At 49.2% G+C, this 27909-nt stretch overlaps 1 protein-coding gene and 1 non-coding gene across 2 annotated transcripts; one reads left to right on the top strand and one right to left on the bottom strand.

Moving 5' to 3' along the window:
* Window positions 1–2554: 2554 nt before the first annotated feature.
* LOC119448348 (uncharacterized) lies at window positions 2555–27153 on the bottom strand. The gene is made up of 5 exons (XM_037711703.2): window positions 26760–27153; window positions 22738–23057; window positions 9712–9874; window positions 7874–8262; window positions 2555–3153 (listed from the first exon to the last, which is right to left on the bottom strand). The coding sequence occupies exons 1-5, from the start codon at window positions 27151–27153 to the stop codon at window positions 2614–2616; spliced, it is 1806 nt and encodes a 601-aa protein (XP_037567631.2). The 3' UTR covers window positions 2555–2613.
* On the top strand, window positions 7067–7138 carry Trnat-cgu (transfer RNA threonine (anticodon CGU)). Its single transcript has one exon. It is a non-coding gene; the product is annotated as a tRNA-Thr (tRNA).
* Window positions 27154–27909: the final 756 nt, after the last annotated feature.

Genomic DNA, 27909 nt, shown 5'->3' with positions numbered 1-27909 from the left:
TCGCCCGAGGGCTTTACAGAGAGGAGGGGCAAGAACAAATGTAAGTATTAATGGCGGTCTTGAAATTCTTGGAGTCAGAGATGGCGGTGATGGAGGCAGGGAGGTGGTTCCAGTCTTCCGAGGTTCTTGGTATAAGTGCGTCAGAGTAGATTTTTGTGCGACAAAGGGGTACACCAACTTTCTGGGAATGATCAATGCGAGATGACACGTACGATGGCCGATGTAGTAATTCTTCCTTAAGTGTGAGATCGAAGTAAAATATTTTATGGAAAAGGCACAGTCGAGAACACTGTCGGCGCAGAGCGAGGTCTGGTAGGTCAAGAGTTAGTTTCATTGCGGAGACGCTAGAATAACGACTATAGTTAGAAATTATAAACCGGGCGCTGCGATTCTGGATAAGCTCTAAAGAGTTTGTTAGTGTTACCTGGCCAGGATCCCAAATTGAGCAGGCATACTCAAGTTTGGGTCTGACCAAGGTCTTGTAAAGTGTGAGTTTAACTGTAGTGTTGGCGCGTGAGAAGTTGCGACGCAAAAAACCTAGCATGCGGTTAGCGTTGTTGATAATATAGTTCACATGCAAAGTCCATGATAGATTCTGGGCTATAATGACGCCGAGATATTTGTAAGAAGTCATGGCGATTAGGGGTGTGTTATTAAGAGTGTAATCAGCGGGATTAGTTGAGTAAGGCACTCGAGACACGCGCATGCTTTTACACTTGTTAATATTAAGTTTCATTAGCCAATTAGAACACCAGCGGGAAATACTATCAAGGTCAGTCTGTAATGCAGCATGGTCGCAGGAGTTAGAAATTATGCGATATATTACACAATCATCAGCAAACAGTTTTATAGTAGAAGAAACTTGGGTAGGAAGATCATTGATGTATATGAGAAAGAGTAGTGGTCCTAGAACCGACCCCTGAGGTACCCCCGATGTTACTGAAGCGAAAGAAGAATCATGACCGTTAGCCGAAACATATTGAAAGCGGTTAGAAAGAAAACATTTAATCCAACTTAGGACATTGGCATCGAGGTTCAAACTGTCAAGTTTAAAAAAGAGTAGCTGATGTGAGACTGAATCAATGCCTTAGCGAAATCTAGAAAAATACAGTCGACAACGAAACCATTATCAACAGCGCGAAATAAGTCGTTTGTAAATAACAGAAGTTGTGTTTCACAGGAAAGATATTTTCTAAAACCATGTTGACAAGTAGAAAAAAATGAGTTAGATTCAAGAAAACATACCACATGTGAATAGATGACGTGTTCCATGAGCTTGCAAGGTATACTGGTCAATGATATCGGTCTGTAGTTCAGTGGAGAGTGAGAAACACCTGATTTGTGCAAAGGAACCACCCTCCCCACCTTCCAATCACTTGGTATGGTGCAACATTGCAATGACTGTGAGAAAATCTCGCAAATAATCAATGATGAATACACTGATGTACTTTTCAAAAACTTCGAATTAATACCGTCAGGGCCAGCACTGCTAGAGACCTTTAGGGTTTCGATTAAACGAGAAATACCAATTGAATCAAACACAATAGGATACATGGGGGAAAAACCGGAGTCGGGATAATCAGGATATACAACAGGATTATTATGCGAAAAAAAGGAAATAAATGCATTATTTAATACATCACAACAGTCCTTGTTATCTACAGGAACGCCAGCAGTATCACAAAGCTCAATCAAGGTTTCATTTTTGTTATTGACTGCGCACCAAAATTTTCGAGGATTGTCACGTAGAAGTGTCGGCAGTGTGCTACAATAAAAGTCATCCTTGGCCCGTGCTATAGCCTGTTTGTATTCGTTATCTGCGTTAGTGTAAGCAAACCAGCTCGAGGCGTTTGTGGATCTTTTTGTGCGTCGAAATAACCTTTTCTTTTTATTTAGAAGCCGTTTAAGTTGTGCGTTAAACCAAGGTGCCCGAGATTTAGTCGTAATACGCTTCAGTGGGATATAACGGTCCATTAGGTATTTTATTTTATTTTTAAACAAAGCCCAGTTTGCTTCCACCGTGCGAGTGTACAAATTCGGCAAATATTCGCTAATGAAGGATGACAATTCAGAATTAATAGCGGTGACATCAGCATTCTTATAATCACGAATAACTTTGGATGATTTGACCGATGGGGTGCAAGCACGTAAGTCGAAAAGTAGAATGCAGTGATCACTAACGCCAGAAAAATGTTGAACACTTGGAACGAGGTTAGGGGTTGTGGTTAAAATGAGGTCCAAAACGGTAGCGGAATGACTGGAACTTCGTGTCGGATTAGTGACAAGTTGCGTGAGGTTAAAATCAAGACATAGGTTAAGGAACGCAAGGCACTCAGATCCACCCTTTATAACTGTAGGTTGGGTTTTCCAGAGAAGCCTCTGACCTTGCGCTGTATTCTTTGCCCTGTGATAAGATCAGTGACAGCAACTGCCGAGTGCGCGGTGTGTGATCGTCGGGCCCTCCGTTCTTCACAATCATTTCGATTTTTTATTGCCACATAGTGCTTCAAGCACATCACAAAAAAAAAGGCAAAACATTTTGCGCCGTTTAACACAAATGAAGGGGTCGCTGCACGACCCGAATGCATTCCGGTCGCGCATTCGTATACTGCATCAGCGCGCAAGACGCTGCAGGCCGCGATGGAGTACGGCCATCTGTTCAGGCGACAGTCCTCGCATCGTCAGGTAGGTCGCGGAGAAGTTGCCGGTCCGAAAGCGTTCCTTCACGACCGCGGCCGCCTCGCCGTCACCGCACGGTCCGACGCCGTCCAGGTGCGTCGGGACTAGTCCCGCCCGGCGAGCCAGAAGCCCCGTGACCAAGAGACCCTCGTCCTGGTCCGGGCTCCCGCTGCCGAACGCCGGCTGCAGGCGCAGGAAGTCTTCGGACTTGGCCGCGTACGCGCAGCCCTCCAGGTGACCGCGGTCCGCCGAGGCGCGGCCGAACACGCGCGGTCCGGGCGCCCAGCGGTCCAGGACGTCCAGCAGCGCGAGCACGCGCACGTGCGTGTCGTCCGTGACGCGCACGGCCCACTGCAGTCCGTGCAGGTGCATGGGCACCCACTCGACGATCAGCGCCGCCGTCGAGGACGGCTGCGGACGCACGCCGAATTCCTGTTTCTCGGCCACTATGTCCTTGAATGCTTCGTACTCCTTCTGCGGCACAGTACAAGCGAATCCTTCAAACCGACGCCGGGTTATTACGAACGAGGACAGCGCGACCATCATATTGTCACGTTGTCGCGCGTTGTCACATTGTGGCGCGCGCAATGGCGTAGAACACGCCTATACTAGTCTAAGGTCCCTAGATAAAACAAGTTTTATCTAGGGACCTTATACTGGGTCTTAATATAGGTGACCTCTTCCAAAGTGATCAAGGCGGGTAGAGGAAATAGAGGAGTTCCATGTTTTATTGCGATAGCAATTATATGGACACTTCAACCGGATTTCTGCCGTCGGCGTCGCCGTCGCCGTGAGGTTCCGTATAGATAAAATCGTCGCCGCGCGCCGTATGCCCCAGAGGCAGCGTGCGGGGACGCGCGCTATCACGGAGAGCGAACGCACTCAATCTCCCACGCGCAAGCAAGGAAGCGGAAAGCCAGCGCCGGCACTTCTCTGCCAACAACCGTGCTCGTCGCTCGTCCGCACAGTATCTTATCTCTCCCACGCGCAAGCAAGGAAGCGGGAAGCCAGCGCCGGAAAAAGCGGGGGGGGGGGGGGGGGGCGCACTTCTACGCTGCCAACTAAAGCCCCTATATTTATAAAAGTAGCGCCATCCACTTCCCTCCTCCTCCATTCCACTATCGCGCTCGGCGCGACCAACGCGATCGAGGCGCGATATCTAAAGCCCCTATATTTATAAAAGTAGCGCCATCCACTTCCCTCCTCCTCCGTTCCACTATCGCGCTCGGCGCGACCAGCGCGATCGAGGCGCGATATCGACAGTGGCGCCGCCTGCGTCGGGCCTGCCGTGGCAGACGACAGCTAACGCGCTACCACAGGAAATCCGAGGAAAACTTCGATCGCGCCCTGCGGAGACGTTTTTGAGGCGCGATTTTGCTTCGTCAGTCAGTAACTGGTCTTAATAATGCCGTTTTGGAAGTAGCAACGCGACGATGCGAGACGGCGCAAATATCAAGTGTGCAGCAAGCGTTTGCGCACGCCGGATGGTAAACAAAAAAAGCCTTTTGCCCTCGCCTTGTCGGTTGCGGCAACTTAAGGCGCAGCAGCATGCCATCACAACGAAGTTCTTGTCCCTAACACGTTTGATCCGTTTGTGCGTACAGCACTTTCGTCGCACAGGCCCGAGAATGGCAGTCGGAGCGCGCTGGAAAGAAAAAAATATACAAAAGCGCGACGCGAACTTCCACGTGACACGGATTGGCCAATGCGGGAGCGGAGGAGGCTGGGGCGACAGGAGGCGGCTAAGAGAGGGCGAGGAGGAAGCGCCGGGGTGAGCGCGGTGGCGGCAAGATCTAAGAATGGCGCTACTTTTATAAATATAGGGGCTTTAGCGATATCGACAATGGCGCCGCCTGCGTCGGGCCTGCCGTGGCAGACGACAGCTAACGCGCTACCAGAGGAAATCCGAGGAAAACTTCGATCGCGCCCTGCGGAGACGTTTTTGAGGCGCGATTTTGCTTCGTCAGTCAGTAACTGGTCTTAATAATGCCATTTTGGAAGTAGCAACGCGACGATGCGAGACGGCGCAAATATCAAGTGTGCAGCAAGCGTTTGCGCACGCCGGATGGTAAACAAAAAAAGCCTTTTGCCCTCGCCTTGTCGGTTGCGGCAACTTAAGGCGCAGCAGCATGCCATCACAACGAAGTTCTTGTCCCTAACACGTTTGATCCGTTTGTGCGTACAGCACTTTCGTCGCACAGGCCCGAGAATGGCAGTCGGAGCGCGCTGGAAAGAAAAAAATATACAAACGCGCGACGCGAACTTCCACGTGACACGGATTGGCCAATGGGGGAGCGGAGGAGGCTGGGGCGACAGGAGGCGGCTAAGAGAGGGCAAGGAGGAAGCGCCGGGGTGAGCGCGGTGGCGGCAAGATCTAAGAATGGCGCTACTTTTATAAATATAGGGGTTTTACTGCCAACAACCGCGCTCGTCGTTCGTTCGACCGCACCGTCTCTTATCTCCACACGGCTCTGACCTTTATGCGCATTCGCGGCTCAATTTCCGTTGAAGCGATAGACCGCACGTACCTTCGCCCGCTCCTGCGGCGTATATATCCGCTCGCTGCCAGCGTTTTGACGGTCGTTGTCTGCAGTCATTCAGTGTGATCTATTCATGATTGTTTGTGCGCGCTCACACCACGCTTCTTCAATCAGTTAGTAATAGTCGGGCCACATTTTCCAACGCACGCTACACATGCAATGCTGCCCGGGCCGGCAGTGCAGCGCTACAGGTGTGTCCCTTCGCACGCGCTGCCCACGGGAAGCGCTTCTCATCAACACCACCGTTTCACACGCGCCTTCTCGTGGTCATCGAGTCTCTCATCATGTCGGTCTACTTACGCCGCAGCACACCTGCTTACTTAATCAGCTCATGTTTACTACAATTCATATTGCTACCAAAGCCGCTCACCTTACTTCGTATGACATTGCTGTGTTGCTATCGCATTCATCGCTTCGCCCTTAGGGCGAAACTGTGACATTTTTTCAGTCCCAAGTGTACGAAGGGTTACGACTGGCCTCTGTGGCAAACAATTAGTGTCAGGAGGTCAAAACAACGACGACAATATGCGCCGAGACGCCAACGAGTGCACCAATTTGAACGAGCGCGCCCGCGACCGTTGGCGTCTGTGTGCGCGTGTGTGAGTGTGCGCGCGTTTATGCCTTCTCCACTTCAGGCGCCGGCGGGGCAGAGCGAGCGCCAAAATGTATACCGAGCGCCGGCCGCAAGCGAGGCGAGAGTAACTGTAGATATTTATGCCCTTTGCATCGCGCAGTTGTAAGTGCCCTAGCCATTGAAACTTAAAAAAAGCAAAGGGGTGGGAAAAGAAGGAAGCAATAAACAGCGCCCCTCACCGAAAGCCTGCAGCCCTCAGCAATACCCTTGAGCGTTCGCTTTCGCTTTTTGTTGAGAAGCTTGTCGCGCTCACCGCTCCTTAACGTCACTTCGTCTCTGCCTGGGCCCCTCTCCGATGCTGGTCAAGCTCCAGATCACTGGGACAACGCTATGCCACTATGGTCCTGTGTGCCCGTTGCAATAGTACTGACAGTGCGGTCATTCGAAATAGAAGTTACGATGAAGGGAGAGAAAGCATGCGGGAAGTTAATATTCATGGTTATTTGAAACGTTGAAATAATATGGTAAAGGGAAATGAGAGGGGGCGGACAGATAACTATAGTCGCAGGTGGGCACCGAACCCACGTCTCCGCATTACGCGTTCGGCGTTCCATGTATACTAATGTACCGCGGCGCCAACTTCTCGGCCATTTTCTTGGCTGTCTGTGTACAAAATTAGCCCCGGAAGTGTTTGCTATGGCGTCGCCCAAGGCCAAGGCGGTAGATGTGGAAGGCCCTTTCAATCGCTAGAGCCACGTAGTACGTGAGCATAAGAACAGGCAGCTGGCCAATAAACACTGGTATATGCCATCGCAAGGCATCAAGATCGCCAAATTCGCGGCCCTCGCTTTGGAATGATCAGGCAGTCTGCTCATTGAGAGCATAATGCGTCTCTCATCCTGCATGTGTTTCCCCAAGTATAGATTTACGTACGCCACCAATCCCCTAGCCGTTGTTCACTGGCCTTCACCGCAGATTACATTCACATTTCGTACACTATTATTAACATCCAAGACATCAGGCACGCTAAGTACGCGTCCACATTTACTTCTTGATGGATACTGCGACACGCTACAAAATATTCAGTGGTTTGCGCGCCGTTTACACACGTCATGTGCCTCGTTTATTCAATGGACTCCATATATATATATATATATATATATATATATATATATATATATGAAGGTTTGTGAGTGGTGACGCTGGCTAACACTCCCAGAGTTAGTTCTAGTTGTAAAACATAAATACCCCAGAAAGTGGATGGGAAAACGGTTCCGCGGTAGCTCAATGGTGAGAGCATCGCACGCGTAATGCGAAGACGTGGGTTCGTTCCCCACCTGCGGAGAGTTGTTTTCTCATCCATGTACAAGTAATTTCCCCTATGTTGTCCTTGGTGTTATTGTTTGTTGGCTTCTTTATATATATATATATATATATATATATATATATATATATATATATATATATATACACGTGTGTGTGTGTATATTGTACGTATACATATAAAGAACACCATGGATTCATTAGCTTACTGCTTATTTATTGACTATATAATACTTCACATATTGTTGCGAAATTATGTATATGTTTGTTTATTATAGTATAATACATTCGCTTTGTCATCGGCTATTTACGTGTGTCCGTGTGTATACTACGCTTTTGATTTCAAATGTAGATTGTGAGGGCGCATCAATTTGTTGTCCATGAGGAGTCTGTGTATATTGCAGTTCTTATGGTTATCATTTATCTTTTTTTCCCATTTTCCCCCCATGTAAATGGTGTTCATCGCCAAAGCGGTAGCTCCAGGAGTCAAACTGCCGATTTTTTTTCGGCAGCTTTTACTGTTTGCGGCGCCATCATGCACATGCGCTGAATTTTTGGTGATTCTTCTTATTATTGTTATTATTAATGTTATTGTTCTTTTCGTTATTATTATCATCATCATCATCTTCATCGGAATTGCCATATAACAGTTCTCGGCCACCCGTCTTGAAGCAATCACTTTGAAATAGCGCCAAACTTTTCCGATTTCATGTTTTGACAGATGCAGTTGCATACAAGCGCTCACACAAAGCATCACCTGGATGGCGGCGAGCTCCTTGCGTCCGGGCGGTAATCTCAGGAGAAAGACGACGCGCAGGGTGCAGTTGGGGTACTGGTCCAGCCAGCCCCAGGTGGCGCGAATGGCGCTCCGCTGCGCCCTGCGCTCGGGCGCCGTGGGCACGAGCACGTTGAGCCTGGGACAGAGCGTCCAGGTGCCAGGCACGTCCATTACAATGTCCGGGTAGTCCCACAGAAAGGACTCGTCGTCGCCTCCCGCACCGGACGGCGGTTGCCCAGGCGCCGTGCGCCAGACCAGCCGAGCTCCCAGTGGCCGTCGAGACTCGCAGTTTGTGCAGCTGAGGACCATCTCGGCCCTTGGACCACTGGCTGCGAGCGTGATGGCCTTCGAGGGCGGCGCGTTGGTAGCTGTGTGAAGAAGACTGACTGTCTGATTCTTTCATTGATTACATAAATGAGTGACTCACTGATTTATTGAATGGCTGGCTGACTGACTGTCTGACTCCTCCATTGACTACAAGTCAGACTGAACTGACTAAACTCACTGACCGACTGACTAAACTGACTGACTGACTAAACTGACTGACTAAACTGACCGACTAAACTGACTGACTAAGCTAACTGACTGACTAAACTAACTGACTGACTAAACTAACTGACCGAGTGACTGATAAAGTTTATCATCTGAAAGGAACATTCGGGCTGTGAAGGAAACTGCAGTGGTGGCTCCGAATGAATTTTGACCTCAAGGGGTTCTTTACCGCACATCCATTATATATTGCGTCGTGTCGCCTTTCCTCACGCGGATGACGTCTTTACTACTTAGTTTTTTTTTTTTTCACAGGAAGCTCCCTTCCACTGGTAGGCTAGTGTAAGGGCCCTCCAATCTAGTACGGATCTCATGAAACTACTCTGATATTTTATTTATTTATTCGATCAACGTACATTACATGCTCCTCACTGGAGCACAGTGTAGGGGGTAAAATGACTAACTGGAGTTGGCAAATGGACTAAATATAACGAATAAAATACAAATATACAGTTAAAGGCATTATAACACCACATTATTTTTTCTTCTAGTGCATGACAGAATTCGCGCGCAGTGGCTTGGGTGGTTGCCAGTGACTATTTAAAAACGGGTAGACTGGAACAATTAAACATAGTTGGACTTTAGCCCTCTCTCTCTGTGTGTATGTGTGTGTTCCTCTGCTTTTCGGTGCTTGTGTTCCTGGTAAACATGAAGCTTAACTAATATATGTCTCGGATCCAGAACTTATTGATGTTCGACGAGCGCTAGCTGCTTCTTCGAAATGAATGTGTTAACAGCGGAGCTGTTTACGCCGAGCGATAGTCCGTAACGTGCGAACAGAAAATGTGGGCCGACCCTGGCGGTATGCACAGAAAGGGTCCAAGCACAATGGCACATACCCCTGTGAACTAGCGAAGCTGAGCCTGGCTAAGTCTAGCTAAGCATGGTTGGGACTACTTAAGCTTAGGCAGTCATCGATAGCCAATCTGTAGCCAATCAATAGCTAATCGATAATCGATCAATAACCAATAAATTCCGGAAAATTCTGGGGATGACTTGGTCGTGCTTAGCCAAGCCCAAAAGCCATGACTAGCTAGGTGCCCATCAGCTCCCCTCTCTCTTTAGCATTACGCCTCCAGTGCAAGCTACACTCATTTTTTCTAAGACCTGACTAAAAATTCCGTGCTGTCTCTCTCTGAGCCCAAAATCACCGTTGAATTGCAAATAACGCATAGCATTAGCATTGCAGTCAGGGACGACTACGAGATATTTGCGTTAACGTATGACTCCAAATGCTCGAAATTTCGAAAGCGAGAGCGTGCGCTCACTCGCGCTGTCTGCCAGAGTCTCCTCCGTGGTGCCAGTGGGGTCGGGAAGCATGTCGTGGACCACTGGAGCCGCTTCGCCCAGCAGCAGGGCCACGGCTAGAGCAGTCGCCAGCAGCAGCGGAAGAAGCACGAAGATCGAAAATTGGACGCACAACACGCAGCCCTGCGACACAGCAAGCCCCTCGGCGGTCACATTGTACATACGTCCTTGCATCATAATGATCATCACAATCATTATCATCACGATCGTCTTTATGTCCGAACTGTCCCGGCATTTTGAAAAGAAAAGTCTACAAACATTGCGTTCTGTATAGGCACTAACATATTGGGGTAGAAGCGTGGAGGTTAATAAGGAAACTCGAGAAGTTAAGGTCTGCACAACGAACGATGAAAACACGCATGTTAAGCGGTAACCACATGCACCCGCGATATTCAAGCGACGCGACAGGCAGACCCTGCTATAGGGTGGCTAGAATTCTAGCCACCCTAACCCTGCTGCGCGGTCGTGCCGTGGCGTGCAGCAACAATATGGACGTGACATAGAGAAAAAAAGGAGTTACACATTTACACTGTTGTCCGAATAAATACAATCCTGCTCCTGTAAAAAAAGTCGCAAACCTACCACGAGGCCAGTGTTTTAACCAAGATGCGTTAGATTTAGCTTTAATATGCTGTCATCACCACTGGAAATCAGTTCAATGCAGTCAATTTGATGATTTATTGGCATCCCCTTTGAAACGGGGCGGCGACAAATAGTCACCTAGCCTGCTTGATTTAATCAGGTATACTGTAGATGTTCTTTATCTAGCACTTTTGTATGCCTCTCATTATTTTTGTTTTTCAAAGAAAAATAATGAGTCAGTCAAACGTGAAATGGCGTGATGCCATCTGGTGAGCAAAACTCAAAACACTTTCGCGGTTCTCGGTGGCGTCTTAGGATTAACAGCATCAAAACAAACTTCTGATCTCAATAATAACGACGGGACAACGCTGATACTTTGGCCTCAGTTTGAGATGAGACGAAGCGATGGCTGATTTACCTATTTATTTTTCGCTGTCACGGCAGAGAGCGATTAAGTTGCAAGAGCGAATTTAGATCGAGACGGGCGGATCAGGGGGGACTATTGAGGGGCTTCAGGCGGACTGGGGACTGCCATATTGTTGCGCAATCACGCTGTCCCCGGCGGAAGTCGCCGCGTGGACTTCCAGGCGGCACGCGAATTTTCTGGCTGGCCAAAAACCGGTGACTCTGCGAGCGACAGTGACGTATTGCCCTTCGAGACGGCAAAACCTGTCGCTCGTTCGCCGTACGCTTGTCGCCGTCGCTTGAAAATCGCATGCATGTGGTTGGGCCTTTAGGCGTAACCTTGAGAGACAGGAAGGTGGCGGGGTGCGTTAGAGAGCAAACGGGGATAGCCGATATTCTATCAGACACAAAGAGGAAGAAATGAAATTTGGGAGGCCATGTATTGCGTAGTGCAGGTAACCGGCGGACCATTGGAGTTACAGGATGGGTGCCAAGAAAAGGGAAGTGCAGTCGACGACGGCAGAGAACTAGATGGGGTGACGAAACTAGGAAATTTGCAGGCATATTTGGAGATTGGAGTTTGGAGAGACCTCTGTCCTGTAGTGGACAGAAATAAGTTCATGGTTATGATATTTCGGAACTCCTGAAAAATACACATCGTGTCTTCCAATTGACACATGGTTGCAGAAGACTTCTAGAGGGTAAGATGAAAGACACGGTCTTGGGTATACCTCGTATTCACTCTTTCACGCAGACGTAAGAGGTAGTCATCCCCGCGTCATTATATACGCTTGACAATAACTTACTAAAATTATTCGCCGTGCAGAGGAAGAAAGAAAAAAGTTCAACACGTGCACGTTACAGATGCTATGTAAAGGCCGTCAACAAGTTTGCAGATTGCCGTGTAACAGTAGTACTTCATAAAACTACTTTCAGCTGCGGTCGCTTCTTTGTAGGGTAGACAAATCTTGCGATTGCTAGTGTACTTGCGGCTGTACTCCGAAATTTTCAGCTAGTGAAGTTCCATTCAGACATAAGAATGTAGAAGTGCGTCTAATGATCGAGACGTGACTTATCAGTTATATAGGTTTAGCGCGTATACGTAAGTGACCCTTCGATTATCTTGCAAGGAAAAGGAATCGTCATGCATAAGCCAGTATCTGTCGCGAGTAAAGTACAGTGAGAGAGGGTGATAGAGATGATACATAGGGAAAGAAGAAAACTATCGACATTTATATGACTACGTAAAAAAAGCATGCGCACTGCTGAAAGAATCATTGCTCAAACGTTCTCGCCAATTGTTCGATGGCTGTGCAATTCACACGAATTGGAGCAACCTCGATTAAGCCACGTATATATGCGCGCACCTACCAGATCGATGCGGCCGAAGAGGCGACGCTTCCTGTTCACGCTCCACCACAGCCAACTGCGGCGCAACATGTTCGGGAGGGCAAGCGTACTTGGGTGGAGGCCTCGGGTTCTCGGAGATCGCTTGCGGTTTCTGGTCGCGGTGCGAACAAACCAGCAGCGAATACAGGTTTGGAGCCGCCTGCATATTCTTCTTCTTCGTCTTCACCTTTCTGCACACCTATTGTGGATTTTGTCCAGCAAAAACTATGGCTCATATCCACTATGGTGTATAGGCCAAGATATGGGCGGATTATTGCAAGCGATAATCGCAAATAAATTTTCAGGACTGATATAGAGTAAATGATGTGGAAAAGGCAAAATAACATGTTAAAATTAGAGCACTAACAGTATGGGCATATAATCATTAATAGCAAAATGAAAAAAAAAAGACAGTGGTAAGAGATGTAAATTTAACAGGGATTTCGGTTAGCTAGACTCAATAAGGAACTCCTGGACGGCGGAGCAAATATTCCTGCGACAAAATCTGAGAGTCGGGGCTCAAAAAAAAATCATTTTTTAACCTGGATTATGACCTGAATCAGTGAAATCCAGGTCACAATCCGGGTACGTGCCCCTCTCTGAAATTTCTGTGTACGCGAGGATGCCACCTGCCCATCTCCCATTCTTCTCCTCCCCCAGTCAATCGCGTTCCCCTCTCCCCAACTACCGAAAAAAAAAAACCTGCTTGCGACAGCGCTCTAGAATGTACGAAAAATATATATTGATGGCACGTATATGAGAGACAGAGAAGTTATTTAATGTGACCTGAATATATCTGCCTGGTGGCACGGCCTCCATTCTACGATATATTCCGCTAGCTTTTGTGCCAAGCTTCCTGTTTGACCCATTCAGGGAAAGCAATACCCATCTGCGAAGTGCCTTTCAACCTCCTTGTTACTGACTTCGCCCCACCCGGGACGACAGCATCGCACGTTAACACCCGAGAACTGACGTACGGTTTTAATGCGAAGCATATTCTTCTCCGACTGCATGCCACATTTTTTTTTTGCTGGCACATCGATCTATCTCGGACAAATAATTCGGCAGCACGTCAATGGAATAGCCGTCGCAAAGAAGGAATCGCGCTTGAGAAACATGAGCCAGTACAAGACTTCGCCTACACCCGCCGTGGTGACTTAGTGGCTTTGGCGTTGCACTAAGACCGAGGGCGCGGGATCGAATCCCGGTCGCTGCGGCCATATTTGATGGGTGGGGTGAAACGCAGAAACGCCAGTGTACTGTGCATTGGGTGCGCGTTAAAGAACCCCAGGTTGTTAAATTAATCCGGAGTCCCTACTAAATACGGCGTGCCTCATAATCATATCGTGGTTCTGGCATGTAAAGCCCAGAATGTAATTTTCAATTCTTTAAGCGAAGCTTTCTTTGACTCTACCTTCGATTTCTCCACTGCTGCTGCTAGTGCTGTCGGGCACACTGCGTCGAATGGCGGTTGAGTGTGTACATGCATGGCAGGAGCGCGGCACGAAGGTACAGTGTACCTTCTAGTACACTGTAACAAAGGTAAGGGCGACGTCAGAAACTCGTTTGGGGTCTACTAGAGCTTTCCACCACGTCGCCACAATGCCCTCTCGAACTCTCCGGCGTTGCCACAATACCCCCCAAACTGCGTGAGCCCCCAGCCAAAGCACTGAAGAAGTTGCAGCGCTTACATTTGTACTAACGCCCAAAAGTCCAAAAGGAGGTAGACAAAATGGTAGAGAGGAGGTAGGTAGAGGAGGCAGAGAATGGGCAGCGCCGACGCAGTCACGACACGTGATAATAACAGCCTTGCCATTCTTCGCTCATGACAGATCGCATACATGCGAGGCGCGCGGGACAGAGGAAAGGCGACGTAAAAAAGCCTGCCGCATTTGGGGTCCCTTCAATGCAGAAAACGCTACCGCTATAGACATGGCAAACATTGGTGAAAAACTGGATAAATGTAAATTCAAGGTACGATACGATGAGGCGCGGGTACGTTTCTGCTTTTCTGAAAAAGAAACACCGTGTGCACGGACTACTGACGCTGGGCATACATGCGCAAAGGCGCATTAAGGCCCAACCACAAGAGAGAAATACTCAACGGATTCTCAACAATCCTCAAGGCCGTATGCCGCCGGCCGGCGCCGACGCCGAAAATCGCCGAAAATCGGTTCCTTGTGGTTCGGCCACTACGTAAGTGGCCGCGCACCGCAAGTCAACACTTCTGTGCCAATCTCGGTAGATTAGTAGCTATAGGGTTGCTCGAGATCGCGGCTTGGATCCTAGCAAGGCTTAACTGTGGCGAAACACAAAACCACGCCTATACTTAGATTTAGGTGCACGGTAAATAACCCAAGGATGTCAAAATTATCCGGCGTCCCCCACTACGGCATGCCTCATAATCCGATTGTAGTTTGACCACGTAAAGCCCCATAATTCAAGGTTGACACTTCTGCCCCAATACGATATGCCGTGTGAGAGGCAATGACAATTAATGCTAACCTTTGCGGAAGCTATGACCAATGGCGCACAACAACGCCTCAAGCAAACACCTACCTGTGCACGTTTTGTGTACTACGCAGAGAAATAGCAGTGCTGCACACGATGTGACGTTTAAAATCCGCTCACCACTCTCACATTGAACTAAACGTTGAAGAAAGCAAACATTCGCCGCCAACATCACCGCCAATGACCGTTAATCAACGCGAACAGCACAGAAAGCTTCGCTTACATCAATTCCCACAGTGCGTGAGATCCGCATGATTTTTTCTTTAACTTCGCCAACGGCGCAAGCTGCAGGTTGGCCGCCCAACATTGGACAACAGAAAATACCCGTCTAATTACCAGAGAGTGACAATGACACCAAAGCTCGCTGATCAATAGCATCGAACTTTGTAGAAAAGACTACACAAGTGATGGACAACTGCGAATTCCTTAATTCTGAGAAGCTGCCAAGCAATCAACTATAAGTGCCCAACACAGTCGATCGTTGCTGTTCAAGTCACGCGCGCCTCTTCGGCCTGCGGAGGACACTGCATATTTCGCATTCTTCTAAGAGCGAAGGTGAACAAGAAATATTCAATGTCAAGCTTCAAAAGAACCATGGTTAAACAATGTCTTCACGCAGCAGCATATATACGCCTGGTATTCTGAGAAACAATCTTGCCGGCAAGATTCAAGCAATGGTCATACCTGTCGAACGATGGCAGTTCCATATTTATGCTATGGTTCACGATCTGAGCACAGTGCCAGAATGGCTCGCTGGCGAAGCGAAAGGCTTGAGAAATGTTTCGCTGCACGGCAGGGCTCCATTTTTCTGCAACAGCTAGCACCGTGGTAGTCTCGAAAGCTTTTTTTAAAAAAAATTAGTACCCCTTCCTCTATCGAGGAAGTGGGAATAAGCGAAGCTTGTCGTGTATTTCTTCGGTGGTCCTCCGAACGAATTGCACTTACGAGTATCACGTTGTGCTCGAACCACAACCGCGATCACACGCACTGCAGCTGGCTCCGAAGTTCCGCTTGAGAACTTCGCGCTGAAACCTGACCGTCGCATCCGGGAAGTTGGCGCTAGCTTGCCTATGCGTGCAACACCTTTGTCGGGTTCCTGGAGGGCAAGACGACGCTGACATGTGGCCTCAGCATCGCGCTCCCTCAACTCGGGCTCCGCGGCTCTTCGATGACGTTTCGCCTGGGCTTCGGAGGCCCTCACGCTAGAATCGGCACGTCGATGACGAGGCCTTTCCCGAGCGCGTTCATTCTGGATGGATTTCCGTGAAATTTCTTCAAAATTAAATCAGTCCATTACATAAGACATTGAATGGTTCATACCCTGTCACGGTGCGGCATAGTTTAGTGTCAGCGACGCGCCGATTAACGGGTTCCAAAACGTCGTGGGCGTGGGAACGGCCGAACAAGGCGGGTATTGCCAGTCACTCGGGCAAGCGGCCGAAAAAAAAAAGATTTAGTTTTTTTTTTTTTTTGTTGGTGCGCCCTTGGCGCATGCCCCGAGAGTCCTTTCTACGAACACCTGTGTCTTCTCTGCCTCGCGTGTGCCTTGAATGGGTTGCCGAGACGGGAGGGGTCAAGTGCTTTTCGGAAACCCCGAAATACGCGATGTCTCTGTACGGCGTCCACAAATTCTTTGCAGCGTATTTATTGTCTGAGAATATGACGCCGTTTTGCCGGCTGCCGCTGTTGCTTCTATGCTTGTCAACGGACCCAAGTGTGTGCGCGTGTGTCTGTGTGGTACAGTGCGGGGGCGCGACCTCTGACAGCGGGGAGGGGGGGGGGGGCGAGGAGCACCCTTTTTCTTGCCCCTGATTAAAAGGGGCGTGGCCAAGACCTTTGGGAGGTGTCACGAAATAATTTGGTGAACTGTCACTCATAACTGCCGTTCCCCGACCTAGGGAACTAGGGAAAGGAGAGGCTATTTAAGCGCAGGTTTAGTACCTGCTAATCAGTCTAGAAGCTGAACCTGTAATCGGCTGAGAAGGGTGAACTGTCAGCCAGTATCGCCTGGACCGCCTAGCCACGTCGGAACTCCTAATAACTAGTTGACGTACGAGACGACAAACCAACGTCTGCAACGAAGCACACGGTAGTTCGCCTCAAGTTAGCACAACCTGCTTGAGAGAAGTCGTCAGATCTAGACTCCCGGGAAACCCAGCCCAGCAATCGTATCCACCTCAACAAGATCGGCTCGCCGCCATTTTTCGGGAAAGCTCAGCGCGCCGACTTCATGGTTTATGGACTTGCTGCTGCTGCCCGGCCACGCGTATGACATCGTTGGCTTTCTTTTGAACTTTGTTTTAGTGAATTACTGTTAAATGTATTCTTGTATATTTGATCCGCGCCCTGTTTCATTTTTATATCCGCTGTTAATTGCTCGCCATACTTCTTTGTCGTCATCATTGAGATATATTAAGTGCAGGTGTGTTAGTTTTTTGTGTTTTATTATTATTTTATTTTATTAATTTGTGCATCATTGTCAGTCGATAATCATCTTGCTTTTTTGTTTACTCCCGACTCGGACTCTTTCCTTGTGCTTGCTTGAGTACGGAACGACCAACCGGCTTGTATACCCCGTCGACGACTTCGCGTCGACGGTGAACGGGTGACAAGCCGTGACATACCCTCTTAAGCAATGGCTCATACCACCGTAAACGCGGCCTCTCCACTATACGACGACAGAAGAGAAGTGAAATCCTATGCTGGAATGATTAGCGGCAACGCAGCCAGCTGTGGAAGCAGAAGACGACGACGAACGCGGGAGCAGTGGCACGAGGTCGTGCCGAACACCTGTGCATATAAAACCCCGCTTTTAAGGGAGCGTATGATGAACCGACAGTGGCTGAATCGGTTAGCGGGGTGGTCTCGCACCGCTCAAGGGTCATCACTGCCTACAGACAACAAGGTCTACCTGCTGCGACAACCAGCGACCCCCTGTTCCCGTCGCCTCCCCACCTCCGAGCTCTCCATAGCGCCTCTTGGAGTTTGTGGAGTTGAACGGTATCACCGGCCACCGATAAGCACTCGACCCTAGCAGGCCATCGCCTTCATCACCGGCCTCCTCCATGATCGGATGAGACTCCCACTGCTCCTCATTCTCTTCCCTTCCTCTCACCTTTATCTCCCACTTCCACTTCCCCTGACGCTGCGCCTTGCTTCCTATTGGGCAGCATAAATAAGCGTAGTTTTCCTCACAAAACCACTACTAATACTAGCCCGACGAGCAATTTTTATTGTTGCACGGCTTGAGAGTGAGAATTTGTTGCGGTCACACCTACAACAGCACCGACACTTTTAAGGTAACACAATTAAGCTTCACTTGAAAAAAGTTGCAGTGGCTTAGCTCGGCTATGCCAGGATATACGTAGCGTTAGCAAAGGTTCAGCTGATTATTCTTAGCTTTCCTGGTTGTCTCCTACGCTCAACCGCTAATTGCCAGGCAACTACTACGGGATCCGATGAGTCAAGCTTCTCCGTTCTTCTGCGCTGTTGAGCAGCATTTGCGCTCTCCTTCTCCATGGCTTTACCACACTGGCAAACGCCAGTCAGAAGCGCAGCGGCTCCAGCGCAGTGTCAGACGGCGACTGCGCAGCGAGCGCGCGCCGGCGCCAGTGCGTCTACCACGGCTACGACGTCACTCCTCTGGAATGCGCAGACCGGCGGCGGCGGAGTGCGCGAGAGGTGCCGGCTCCGGTGCGCAAGCCGTGTGACATCACTGATCCTTGCGCATGCGCAGCACGGCTCTTGATGTGCCGCGCGAAACGGGCTTGGCTAGGCCAGTGTAGCTAACGCTACAAAATGAGCACGCAGTCTTTGTCTACAGTGTCGACGGCCATGTAGTCCACGCAAAGGTTGTGGCAGGTGCGTCATTCCATCGACAACCCCGACACACACACACACACACACACACACACACACACACACACACACACACACACACACACACACACACACACACACACAGACACGCGTGCGCGCGCGCACACATCCATAGCATGATCTGTTACTGCGTATGTACTTGAGGGCCCACTTTGTTACTTGTGGGAACGGCGAGTTCATTTTGTGATTACCGGCTAATCGGTGTGCGCATGTTCCGTTTAGGCGCGAAGTTCCAATTTTCACGTCTGCAGCCGTAATATTCTCACTTCGTGTTTTCATCAGAGGAAGGACGCACAGGGCATACATGCTAGGAAGCATAATCAATGAGCGGTTTGCACTATATATAGGCTACGTCCGTGGTTCATGACATAACTGACGTTAGTGAGAAAGGGTGATATGGTGCTTTATCATATGTCGATATGCCGCCATCAATAAGCTGCCATTTACCCCTTTTTTAAACACGAAAGTGTTTTATGCCGGGCCCATCATCAACTTCCCGTAATGGATGGGGTGTTGTCGCGAACACGAACGCGTGGAAATATGCTCTTTCTTGACAGGGACGGCGCCGCCATCTAGGTGCGGTGATGCGAAGTACTGCATCATGACACTAACGAGCACCAACAGAGAGCGCTTCGGTGGTCACAGCGCAGCGGGGGTATGGTGGCTAGAAAGGTTCTAGCCACCATAGCGGGGGCTTCAACGCGGTGTAGCCTGGCGTACGCCTTCTACTGAGTTGACGACGCAGTTTCCGCGCATGGTTTGTCTTTCGCATTCGATTGACTTGTGACGCCTCGTCGCCTACGGATAGGATAGGAATGGAATAAATTTTATTTGTCCAACGGTTATTGCTGTTGGTGCCCGGGGCTAGGCTGCCAGGGATCCATCGCTGGAGTGCAGCTTCAAGATGCATCAACAGTGCTTACACGCCGCCTACTACTTCGCTTCCGATTGCACCAACTAAGAAAACGGCTGCGCTATGCGGCGCAGAAAGGCAACGACGTCGACGGGCGAATCTCTCTTTGCAATGGTCCGGCAAGCGACAAGCCAGCGTGAAGCAGAACGCCTTCGCGCGTTCGCGGCGCACGCTGCGAACTCTGCCGCTCGCATTCCTGAAGCTGAGTGCGTCGCAGCTGCCCAAGGCACTACGGAGCCGGACCAAAATGATCGTACCGTCCCCGAAGCGACTCGGCAGCAGGACGCCGCGCGCCAAGCAAACCTGCAACACGGTCACCGACCCGAAAATCGCGGGCCTTTCGCTGCAGCGGACCGTGAGTTCACGAAGCAAACACGCAACAGCTTCTGTGAAGACACGTTTCACTTTCCTGTTCTACCGATTCCTATGAAAGAGGAATCAACCATTTTTTTTTTTGCAGAAAGAACGCCGGCGAGATTACATGTCTGATCCGTATACGCCGAGAAGATTCCTCCTTTAATTAGACGACAGTCGCCTTCGTTGGCACCTGTGACAAACAAGCGCTTTGCCACGCCGGCTGCCGTTTCGCATCGACGTGGCGCGCCTATATATATCACTTGCGGTCATCCGACGATCCGAGCTCAATCGGCGCTGCGCCACCAGCAGCACTGCGCCGCTCTAAGGCGCCGTCGGTCCCCCCGGAGTCGTCTCCTAGTCCATCGGTCGCCTTCGCCCTGTGCCATTCCGCACCTAAATACCGCGCCACTGGCACCGGTGCATCCGAGGTCACCGCGCCGGTCGAGGCGTCGTCACTCGAGGTGGCAGCCGCGCTCTCCCCGCCGGTCGGGCCATGGGACGCGAGCGCGCCGTCGCTGGCTTCGCCACTTGTGGTGTTAGCCGCGCTCTCGTTAGTCGACTCGGTCGTCTGGGAGCCGCGGTCAATGGGGTCGTAATCGAGCCAGCCGCCGGCAGGCGGCGCGGGGTCCGGAAGGGGCGGCACCTCGCCTTCCCCGGTGAGCACCGGCTCTTTGGGAATCGTCGTACACGGAACCCGGGGCACCGCGGTGGGCGTGAAGGTGAGCCTCCCGACCATCGAAGGGCCGGACGTGCTCTGCGGGCTTCTGCGGTCGGTCGGCCGGAACACGATACGCACCTTTTAGCGAGAGACGGACATAACGCGAAAGATGAGTCAGTAGATGCTCCGTTCCACCATCTTCGTGCAGTTAAGTGAAAAGTATGGGTCATGTTATTCAATCTTACAGCACTATTCCATTCAGAAGTGTTTCAAGATGTAGGCAGCACATCCTACATATCATTACTTTCATCAATGATTTTGCTGCTGATGCACCATCTTGGTGTACACACTAGTGTACAAACCGCCTGAAAGGGTTAAAGCGATAGCTTTAGGGACCCCGTTAAGCAGAAAATCCGGCATCGTCGGCATTGTTCGTGCGTTGACCGTGAGTTGGTAGTGAGCGAAAATTCCCTATATCACAGAGCGGCGCTCGCCGCCACGCATCCGCTGCAGCGGCGGCGCCGGCTGTGTGGGGGTAAGTGGGAAAAAAAATAAATAAAAAAGCAATAAGCTCGCCTTCGTGCACAGCGTTCGCCACAAGCGTTTCCCGGTAAAAATTACGGTTTCATAAGCTGCAGTTGCCGGGAAGCATGAGAAGCAGCCAGAGATCTTTGAATGCCATCGCATTCCACCCGTAAATGCGAAGCTTAAGCTTCTCCCAAATTTTCTCTTCCACTTTTTTTCGCGCATGCGGCCAGTCAAGAGGTGATATCGCGCGTTCTGCATTGGACGGCTCCCCGAGGTGCCGTGCCATAATCGATGGCGTTGCAGGCAGTGCGTTTTACGTAGAGACATTTGTGCACGCGATCTTGACTCTCAGCATGGCTGGAAGCATAGGCGGAAAGTTTTCATTTTTCCGGAGGGGGCGGGGGGGGGGGGGGAGGCGATCAGCTTTCCGAACCCCACCCATATATATATATATATATATATATATATATATATATATATATATATATATACATTACCTTTGATAACAGTTGCCTTTCAAGAAACTTAGTGTGGCCTGAAAGAATGGTTCACTTGGAAGAATTGTCTTATACTGTACTGCTTCGCCTTTCCAGCAATACTGCAGCTTTTTTTTTTTACTGAAAGTCTGAGTATCAACGCTGCTGCGTATTAGTGAGTGAATCCGGCTTGGTCTCATCTCGGTTATTGAGTGAATTATATATATTTATGACCTCTGCACGGAAGTGGCGATGTTTCCATCCCTAATAAACGTTGTAAATTCTTAAAAGTTTTTTTTTCTTGAGTTGTCAACATTGCATACTGCGAAGAGAAGCAATACTGAGATACACATCATTCACGTGCATTTCACACGCCGTTGATAAAAGACTCTGCCGAAGGGGTCACTGAAGTCTGCAGTTTTTTTTTTTTTTTTTTTTTTTTTTTTGGGGGGGGGGGGGGGCGTCCAAAACGCACGCAAAGCAATTTGAAGCGAGATGAACATACAGCAATATATTCATGCCATTAGCTATCCATACCATTAGAAGTAATTGTTAGTTGGCTACCTCCTTCGCATTAAAATATGTAATAAACTTTGTCCTGTATATATATTTAAATATACTGTGTCTGTACATGGTGTTCACAGTGCGGAACAAAAAAAAAGTTGAAGTGAAAGAATACGGTTGAGGTAGCCGCTGCTGGCCCTCCTATTGTCAGGATTTGCAGAAATAAAGCGAAAGCATGAATTAAAATCCGTTCTTGTCCGCATCGACAATGATGCAGTAAGCTTTTATCCTAAATAAAATTTTAACTGCAAAGGTAGTGGCAGCTCAAATGAAACCTCAAATGATGTGGGTAACATAACTCTAGTAACGACAGTTTAGGAGAGGGGGGAGGCTATAGCATCGCCGAGGAGGGGGGGGGGGGGGGGGCTCTGCTCCCTTTTGTTTGCAATTTCGGTAGTTTTCGCGCCGCGCGGCTAATTGATACTACCTAACCTAACCTAACCTAACCTAACCAACTGGCCCAACTTGCCATCCTGATTGATACTTTGCGGACACAACCACCACCACGTGACCTAAGCGCCGCAAATGTCTGTCTGGAACGCCCAAATCTGGTGTCGGGCCCCTTAAAAAAAATGGTGCTCAGTTTCTCCGTACTTTGTATTTCTTACCGCCGGATCAGTGCAAAATATCAGTCCTTGAAAGAATACGATGCCTGTCTGAACTAATTTCGTGTAACTTTCCAGTGTCGCTTTAACAAGATGGCATCGCGGTTGCGCCGTTATACCTTGAAATTGGGGTCGCCGGGCAGCGGCTCGTCGGTCTGAATTCCGCGCGGTCCCCCTGACGTGCCCGTGGTTCGCCTGTATCCGGACAGCCCTCCCACGTAGCCCCTGTTGATGAGCGTCATGACGAGCGCGCTGGCGGACAGGAGGGAGACCACGGTCAGCCCCAGGACCCAGTAGGAAGCCACTCGGCGCTCCACTTTCGCGGAGCGGGGAACCCGACCAGAACGCGACGCCCCATCGTCGGCTGCCCGAGTAACTTTTGCTTGGGCTGGCACTTCTGCTGGAGCTTCTGGAGCCACTCTTCCGGAGGTGCCATGAACTACCAGTTCAGGCATGGAAGATGGGAAAAAGAATTCAATTTCAGAAAAGAAGAAGCACGTCAAACGCATAAGCAAACCTTCAGTGAAGCGGTCAATAGAATGTTATATACAACATATTCGTGATGTGATGTGAAATGTTACCTTGCCTGCATCACTTGTGTTTGCCCACGTAGTACACAGAACAGACGTGCCATTCATTCTCTCATTCCTTTACTGGAAGATCCCCAATGAGTAATGATTTCTGACGACGCATTTTGTTTCTCTCGTGTCATGTTAGGTGAACTACCACGAGCGCAGAGGGGTACCTGAATGTGATGACCACAATGTCATTTATTTTCATCCTATGCAACGTATAATCTCGCGCAACGTTTATCCATCGCACAGATCGCAAATTTAATCTCAGGCAATCTTTAGGTTTATACGCTGTGCTTATGTTTGTGGCGTTCACAAGCCACGGATGGCGAAATGCAACCCCAAACTGACAGGTGACAGGAAGAATCGGGATGACAGGTGTATGCACAGTGACGTATACGACACATTTCTAAAGCTATTTAAGGATTCTATAGACCCCCTTGTGTCACGTGGCATACACCCCTTCCACAGGATTGGGCGAGAATGGCCACTTGCCCATCGGTTCGTGCCCAGTGGCCTAAGAACGGGGTATAGCACAGGTGCCGGTTGTCCTGATAACGTTAGGCCAAGCTGTTTAAACGACACGTACAGTGCGCACACCGCTATGAGAGTTATGGTGTGCGGTCATCGCTCAGCTGTTCCTGTTTTGCCACTACTACAACTTATGCGTAGTAATTACCTAATTATTCAGATAAATCATTGACGAATAATTTTTGAATTAAGGCAATGACTTAGTTTCTTCGAACCAACAGCTGGTGTCACGGCGCGTCAGCGCCTAATTGTGCTACACTTTTGGTATTTCGCGCGTTATATACGAGTAAAGCGCGGGAAAAATAATGGCGCGAGACAACACTCTGAAACCGATTGAATGGCATGTTACAGGACGCTAGAACAGCTTTTTCATCGGAATTCCCGCCTTCAATTCCAAATTTAAGAGGGAATGAATTTCTCGAACTATAACCAGGTAATTAGTACTCACAAATTATTGTGGCGGCGCAAGAGATATTGATGACCGATCACCGTATAGCTGCTGCTGTCGTATCTTGCACCAGTTGTGCTTAAAGGCTTGACTCGTTCGCCATATTTGCAAGCTTTTATTCAGATACCGTTTTATCTGGGAGACCCTGTATACGGGTATGGGCGGGTATGGTATGTATAGATACCATACCCAGTAATTTTAGACGTTGCTTTTTCAGCAATCTCTTGAACTTCGGGGCACCACACCAGCGTGACGCCTAACTCGAACCAGCGTAACTCAAAGGGCAGCACTTTCAAATATTGTATTTCAAATAATCGACCTAGTGTCCACAAGTTTTTGTTTTTTGTTAGCAACGTTGAGAGAGTACTTGCTACTAATAACATACTCATTTATGACACTTATTAGGCACTTACTGCTTCGTTATAGAAGTGTGTAGGTACTGACCAAGACACTACTATAAATCGAAATCCTCGTTAGGATAAAATGCCGTTGCTAATTGAAACTTGTTGCAATTCGGCCCGTCTTTTGAAAGATATATTTATTTGTTGAAAATGTTCTCCATTGCGTTACGGTTGTGTATTGCGGTGAATATCAACAGATTTTCGAAGGGGCGATGTCCAAAAATTTCAGGACATGCCATATTACCCCACATTATATGCATAGGTCTTACTTACGTGGTAATCTATTGTTTTATTACACAGCATAGAGGTACGCTCACTGGAACTTTTGTCTGTCAAAATTTCGTGCCCTGTATATAGAGCAAAACATACGGTTATGCAAACTCAATGCGCTCCAGCACTTTTTCGCGTAATTATGTCCGCGGTTTCTGCTCAATAGGTTTGTTGTAGAAGTGGCGCTTTGCGTATGTGTGTCGGCATGACTGTGTGGTCGTCGTCATTTTCGTGCCTTTTGCTAGAAGATGCAAAACCACCACGCCCTAATTTTCATCCTACCCTGAGAATGGATCGACTAAAAGCGGTGCATAATATGCAGTTGAGCTACTGCAGCGCAAGACGCAATACAATAGAAAGTGCGAGTGTTTGAAGGTTTTTGTGTTGTCTGTCTCCATCTCCTTGTGGGATTGTCTGCATGCCTAACTTTTTCCTGACACGAATTCCTGCCAACTAGCTCAAAATTTCTGTCGTTCCAAGGATGACTAGTCGCACTTCCAGCGGATAAAGAGAGATTATTTAACTCAATGCCTCAATGCTTTTCTCAACAAAAAGCAGTTGCTTACGCTGTAGAGAAACACTGTTTTTTTTTCTCTCTAAATATTGTCCCTATCTGCACTAAGAAGCAACGAAAGGAGATATTAAAATTACTAAAGCACTTCGAGCTTGACAGGGTATGGGAAAGCTGGTAGATGCTGCCGGTGTGTGACTTATGTGTGCCTTTACTCTTGTAATCGTCTTTCCTCGAGCCGTTCACGAAACCAGTGAGAAATCAAGACACCCTTACGTATGTAACATATGTGAAACGCGATCGTGAACAACACTCTCGCGATCGATGCGACGTTGATCGGTGCGCTACTGCATCGGAATATAAGCTTGGTACACTCATGAAATGAAATAAATAAAAGTCCGAAATCGTATAGAGCCTCAAATCCTAACTCGTGCGAGTCAGTACATGTGTGGTGCCTACCACCAACAAAATTTAATATTCCTGCTTCAAATATAAGTGTCCGCCTTTGACTATTACATATTCGGTTCGATATTCGATACTTACTAGGCGCATTCAAGTAGTTTGAGAAAAACTTGATATTCGTCCACCTCTAGCTTTTTTCGTCTTTTCTTGCCTACCAAAAGCCTTCTCTCGGTAAAATTTTTTTGGAAGGGTAATTTACTAACAGAGCTAAAAAATTGGAGGACGCTTAAGCTTTGCTTTTAAGAGTGGAACGCGATTGCATTCAAAGATCCCTGACTGCTTCTCACGCTTCCCGACAACTACAGCTTAAGCGACCGTAATGGTTACCGGGAAACACTGGCTGCGAACGTTACGAACGAAGGCGAGATTTCTGGTAGAAACGCGGCCTCTTGCGTGAGGCAATCCCTGAGATATTGCACAGCCACACCGAAAAAACTGCATAATTTTCAGGTTTCCGTTTTTGTTTCGTACTTTTAATATTTCAGTTTGAGAAGATTTAACATAAAAGGCATGCGCTGTGGGTGTTTTGTTTCATGACATTTGTTTGTGGATTGTCATTCTCAAAACTCCGAGGAATAGATTTCCCAAGAATGCAAGACAAGGTATGAGCAACATTAATGATGGAATGGTGCGGCAATATAACCATGCAGATAACGCATGTCATATAAGAAGGCGTGGCATATACATGTACCTAAATATATTCGGAGGGCCTGCGTGGTTGGGGATGATTTTCTCCGCCACCCGTCGACATCGCAGGCCGACGCCGGTTGCCGACGCCGAATTTTCTGCGACACGGGGCCCTTAACGCTATCGCGTATTTTAACTTGTCTTTTTTGCATCCCTTTAACGTCTTCGCTGTAGAACAGTCGCGCAAATACGTGATACGCTGCGAGCGGAATAAAGCACGCGTTCAGTAAAGCACCACGATCATACCCTGGCAGATTACTGCGCAGCTCGACTCCTGGGAGCAGCGGCGCCGACTCGTTTCCCCTGGGCGTCGGCTCCGTTTCAATTTCCACGTAGATCGGGTTCGGCTGCGCGTCCCTGGGAACCGAGGTCGACGACACCGACTGCGCAGCAGCGGGAGGCGACGCGAAGGCGTCGCTGCGGGAAAGGCGGGTCGGTGAACGCGTTGGCCAGCGTGAGCTGTACTGCGCTGCCCCGGGTGGACCGCCTCCTGCGCTGGGACCCTGGTCCGGGTTTGAGCCCGTGGCCCCGAGTGGACCGCCTCCTACGTTGGGACCCTGGGCAGGGTTTGAGCCCGAGGCGCGGTTTCCCGAAAAACGTATCGGCGACGCGATCGTCCCGGTACGCGAGGCAGGCGAGTGCACCGGCAGCATGGTCAAGGCGGCAACGTTTGCTTGCTCGCTTGCTTGCCTGCTTGCTCCTCACACTGTGGTGCTTACCCACTGCGGGTAATTGGCCAAGGATACGGCGGTTCAATGGAGAAGGAAGATGATGGTGATGACAGAGCTTTAAAAATTATAGATGACTCATCTGCATTGGACTTGGACTTGAAAAACTTTATTTAGGTATTGCAGGACGCGCTTAGGGTGTATACCGGGCGTCTCCCACGTAGGGACCGACAGGGAATACCTGGCGGTCGCTTCGTGGGCCTGCTGGATGGCCCATTGCTGGTCGGAGAGAAGCGAGCTTCTGAGGGACTTCTCCCACTTGTCCAAGGTAGAGTCAGGATGAGTGTTTCTACACTCCCAGAGCATCTGTGCGAGTGTAGCCGTGTATCCGCACGAGGGGCACGTGTCACTTAGGTACGAATCAGGATAGAGAACGTGGAGTTTCGCGGGGTTTGGGTACGTGTCTGTTTGTAATAAGCGTAGGGTTAGCGCTTGCGGTCCGTTAAGTTTGGGGTGTGGGGGCGGAAAGATGCGGCGTCCAAGGTAGAAGTGTTTTATGATTTCATTGTACGTAATGGGTGCATCCCTGTTGGTCTCTATCTCATCGAGGTGGGGTTGCCCTGGGACGGCGCGGTCAGTAAGCGCACGCGCTGCGTCGTGGGCGATCTCGTTGAGGTTTGGCGGGGCACCCGGCACCCGGCCTAGATGGGCGGGGAACCAGATGACGGTGTGGTGCTTGAA

This window comes from Dermacentor silvarum, chromosome 4, assembly GCF_013339745.2.
Source record: "Dermacentor silvarum isolate Dsil-2018 chromosome 4, BIME_Dsil_1.4, whole genome shotgun sequence".
NCBI lineage: Eukaryota > Metazoa > Arthropoda > Arachnida > Ixodida > Ixodidae > Dermacentor > Dermacentor silvarum.
This window is presented reverse-complemented; position numbering and strand designations above follow the sequence as displayed.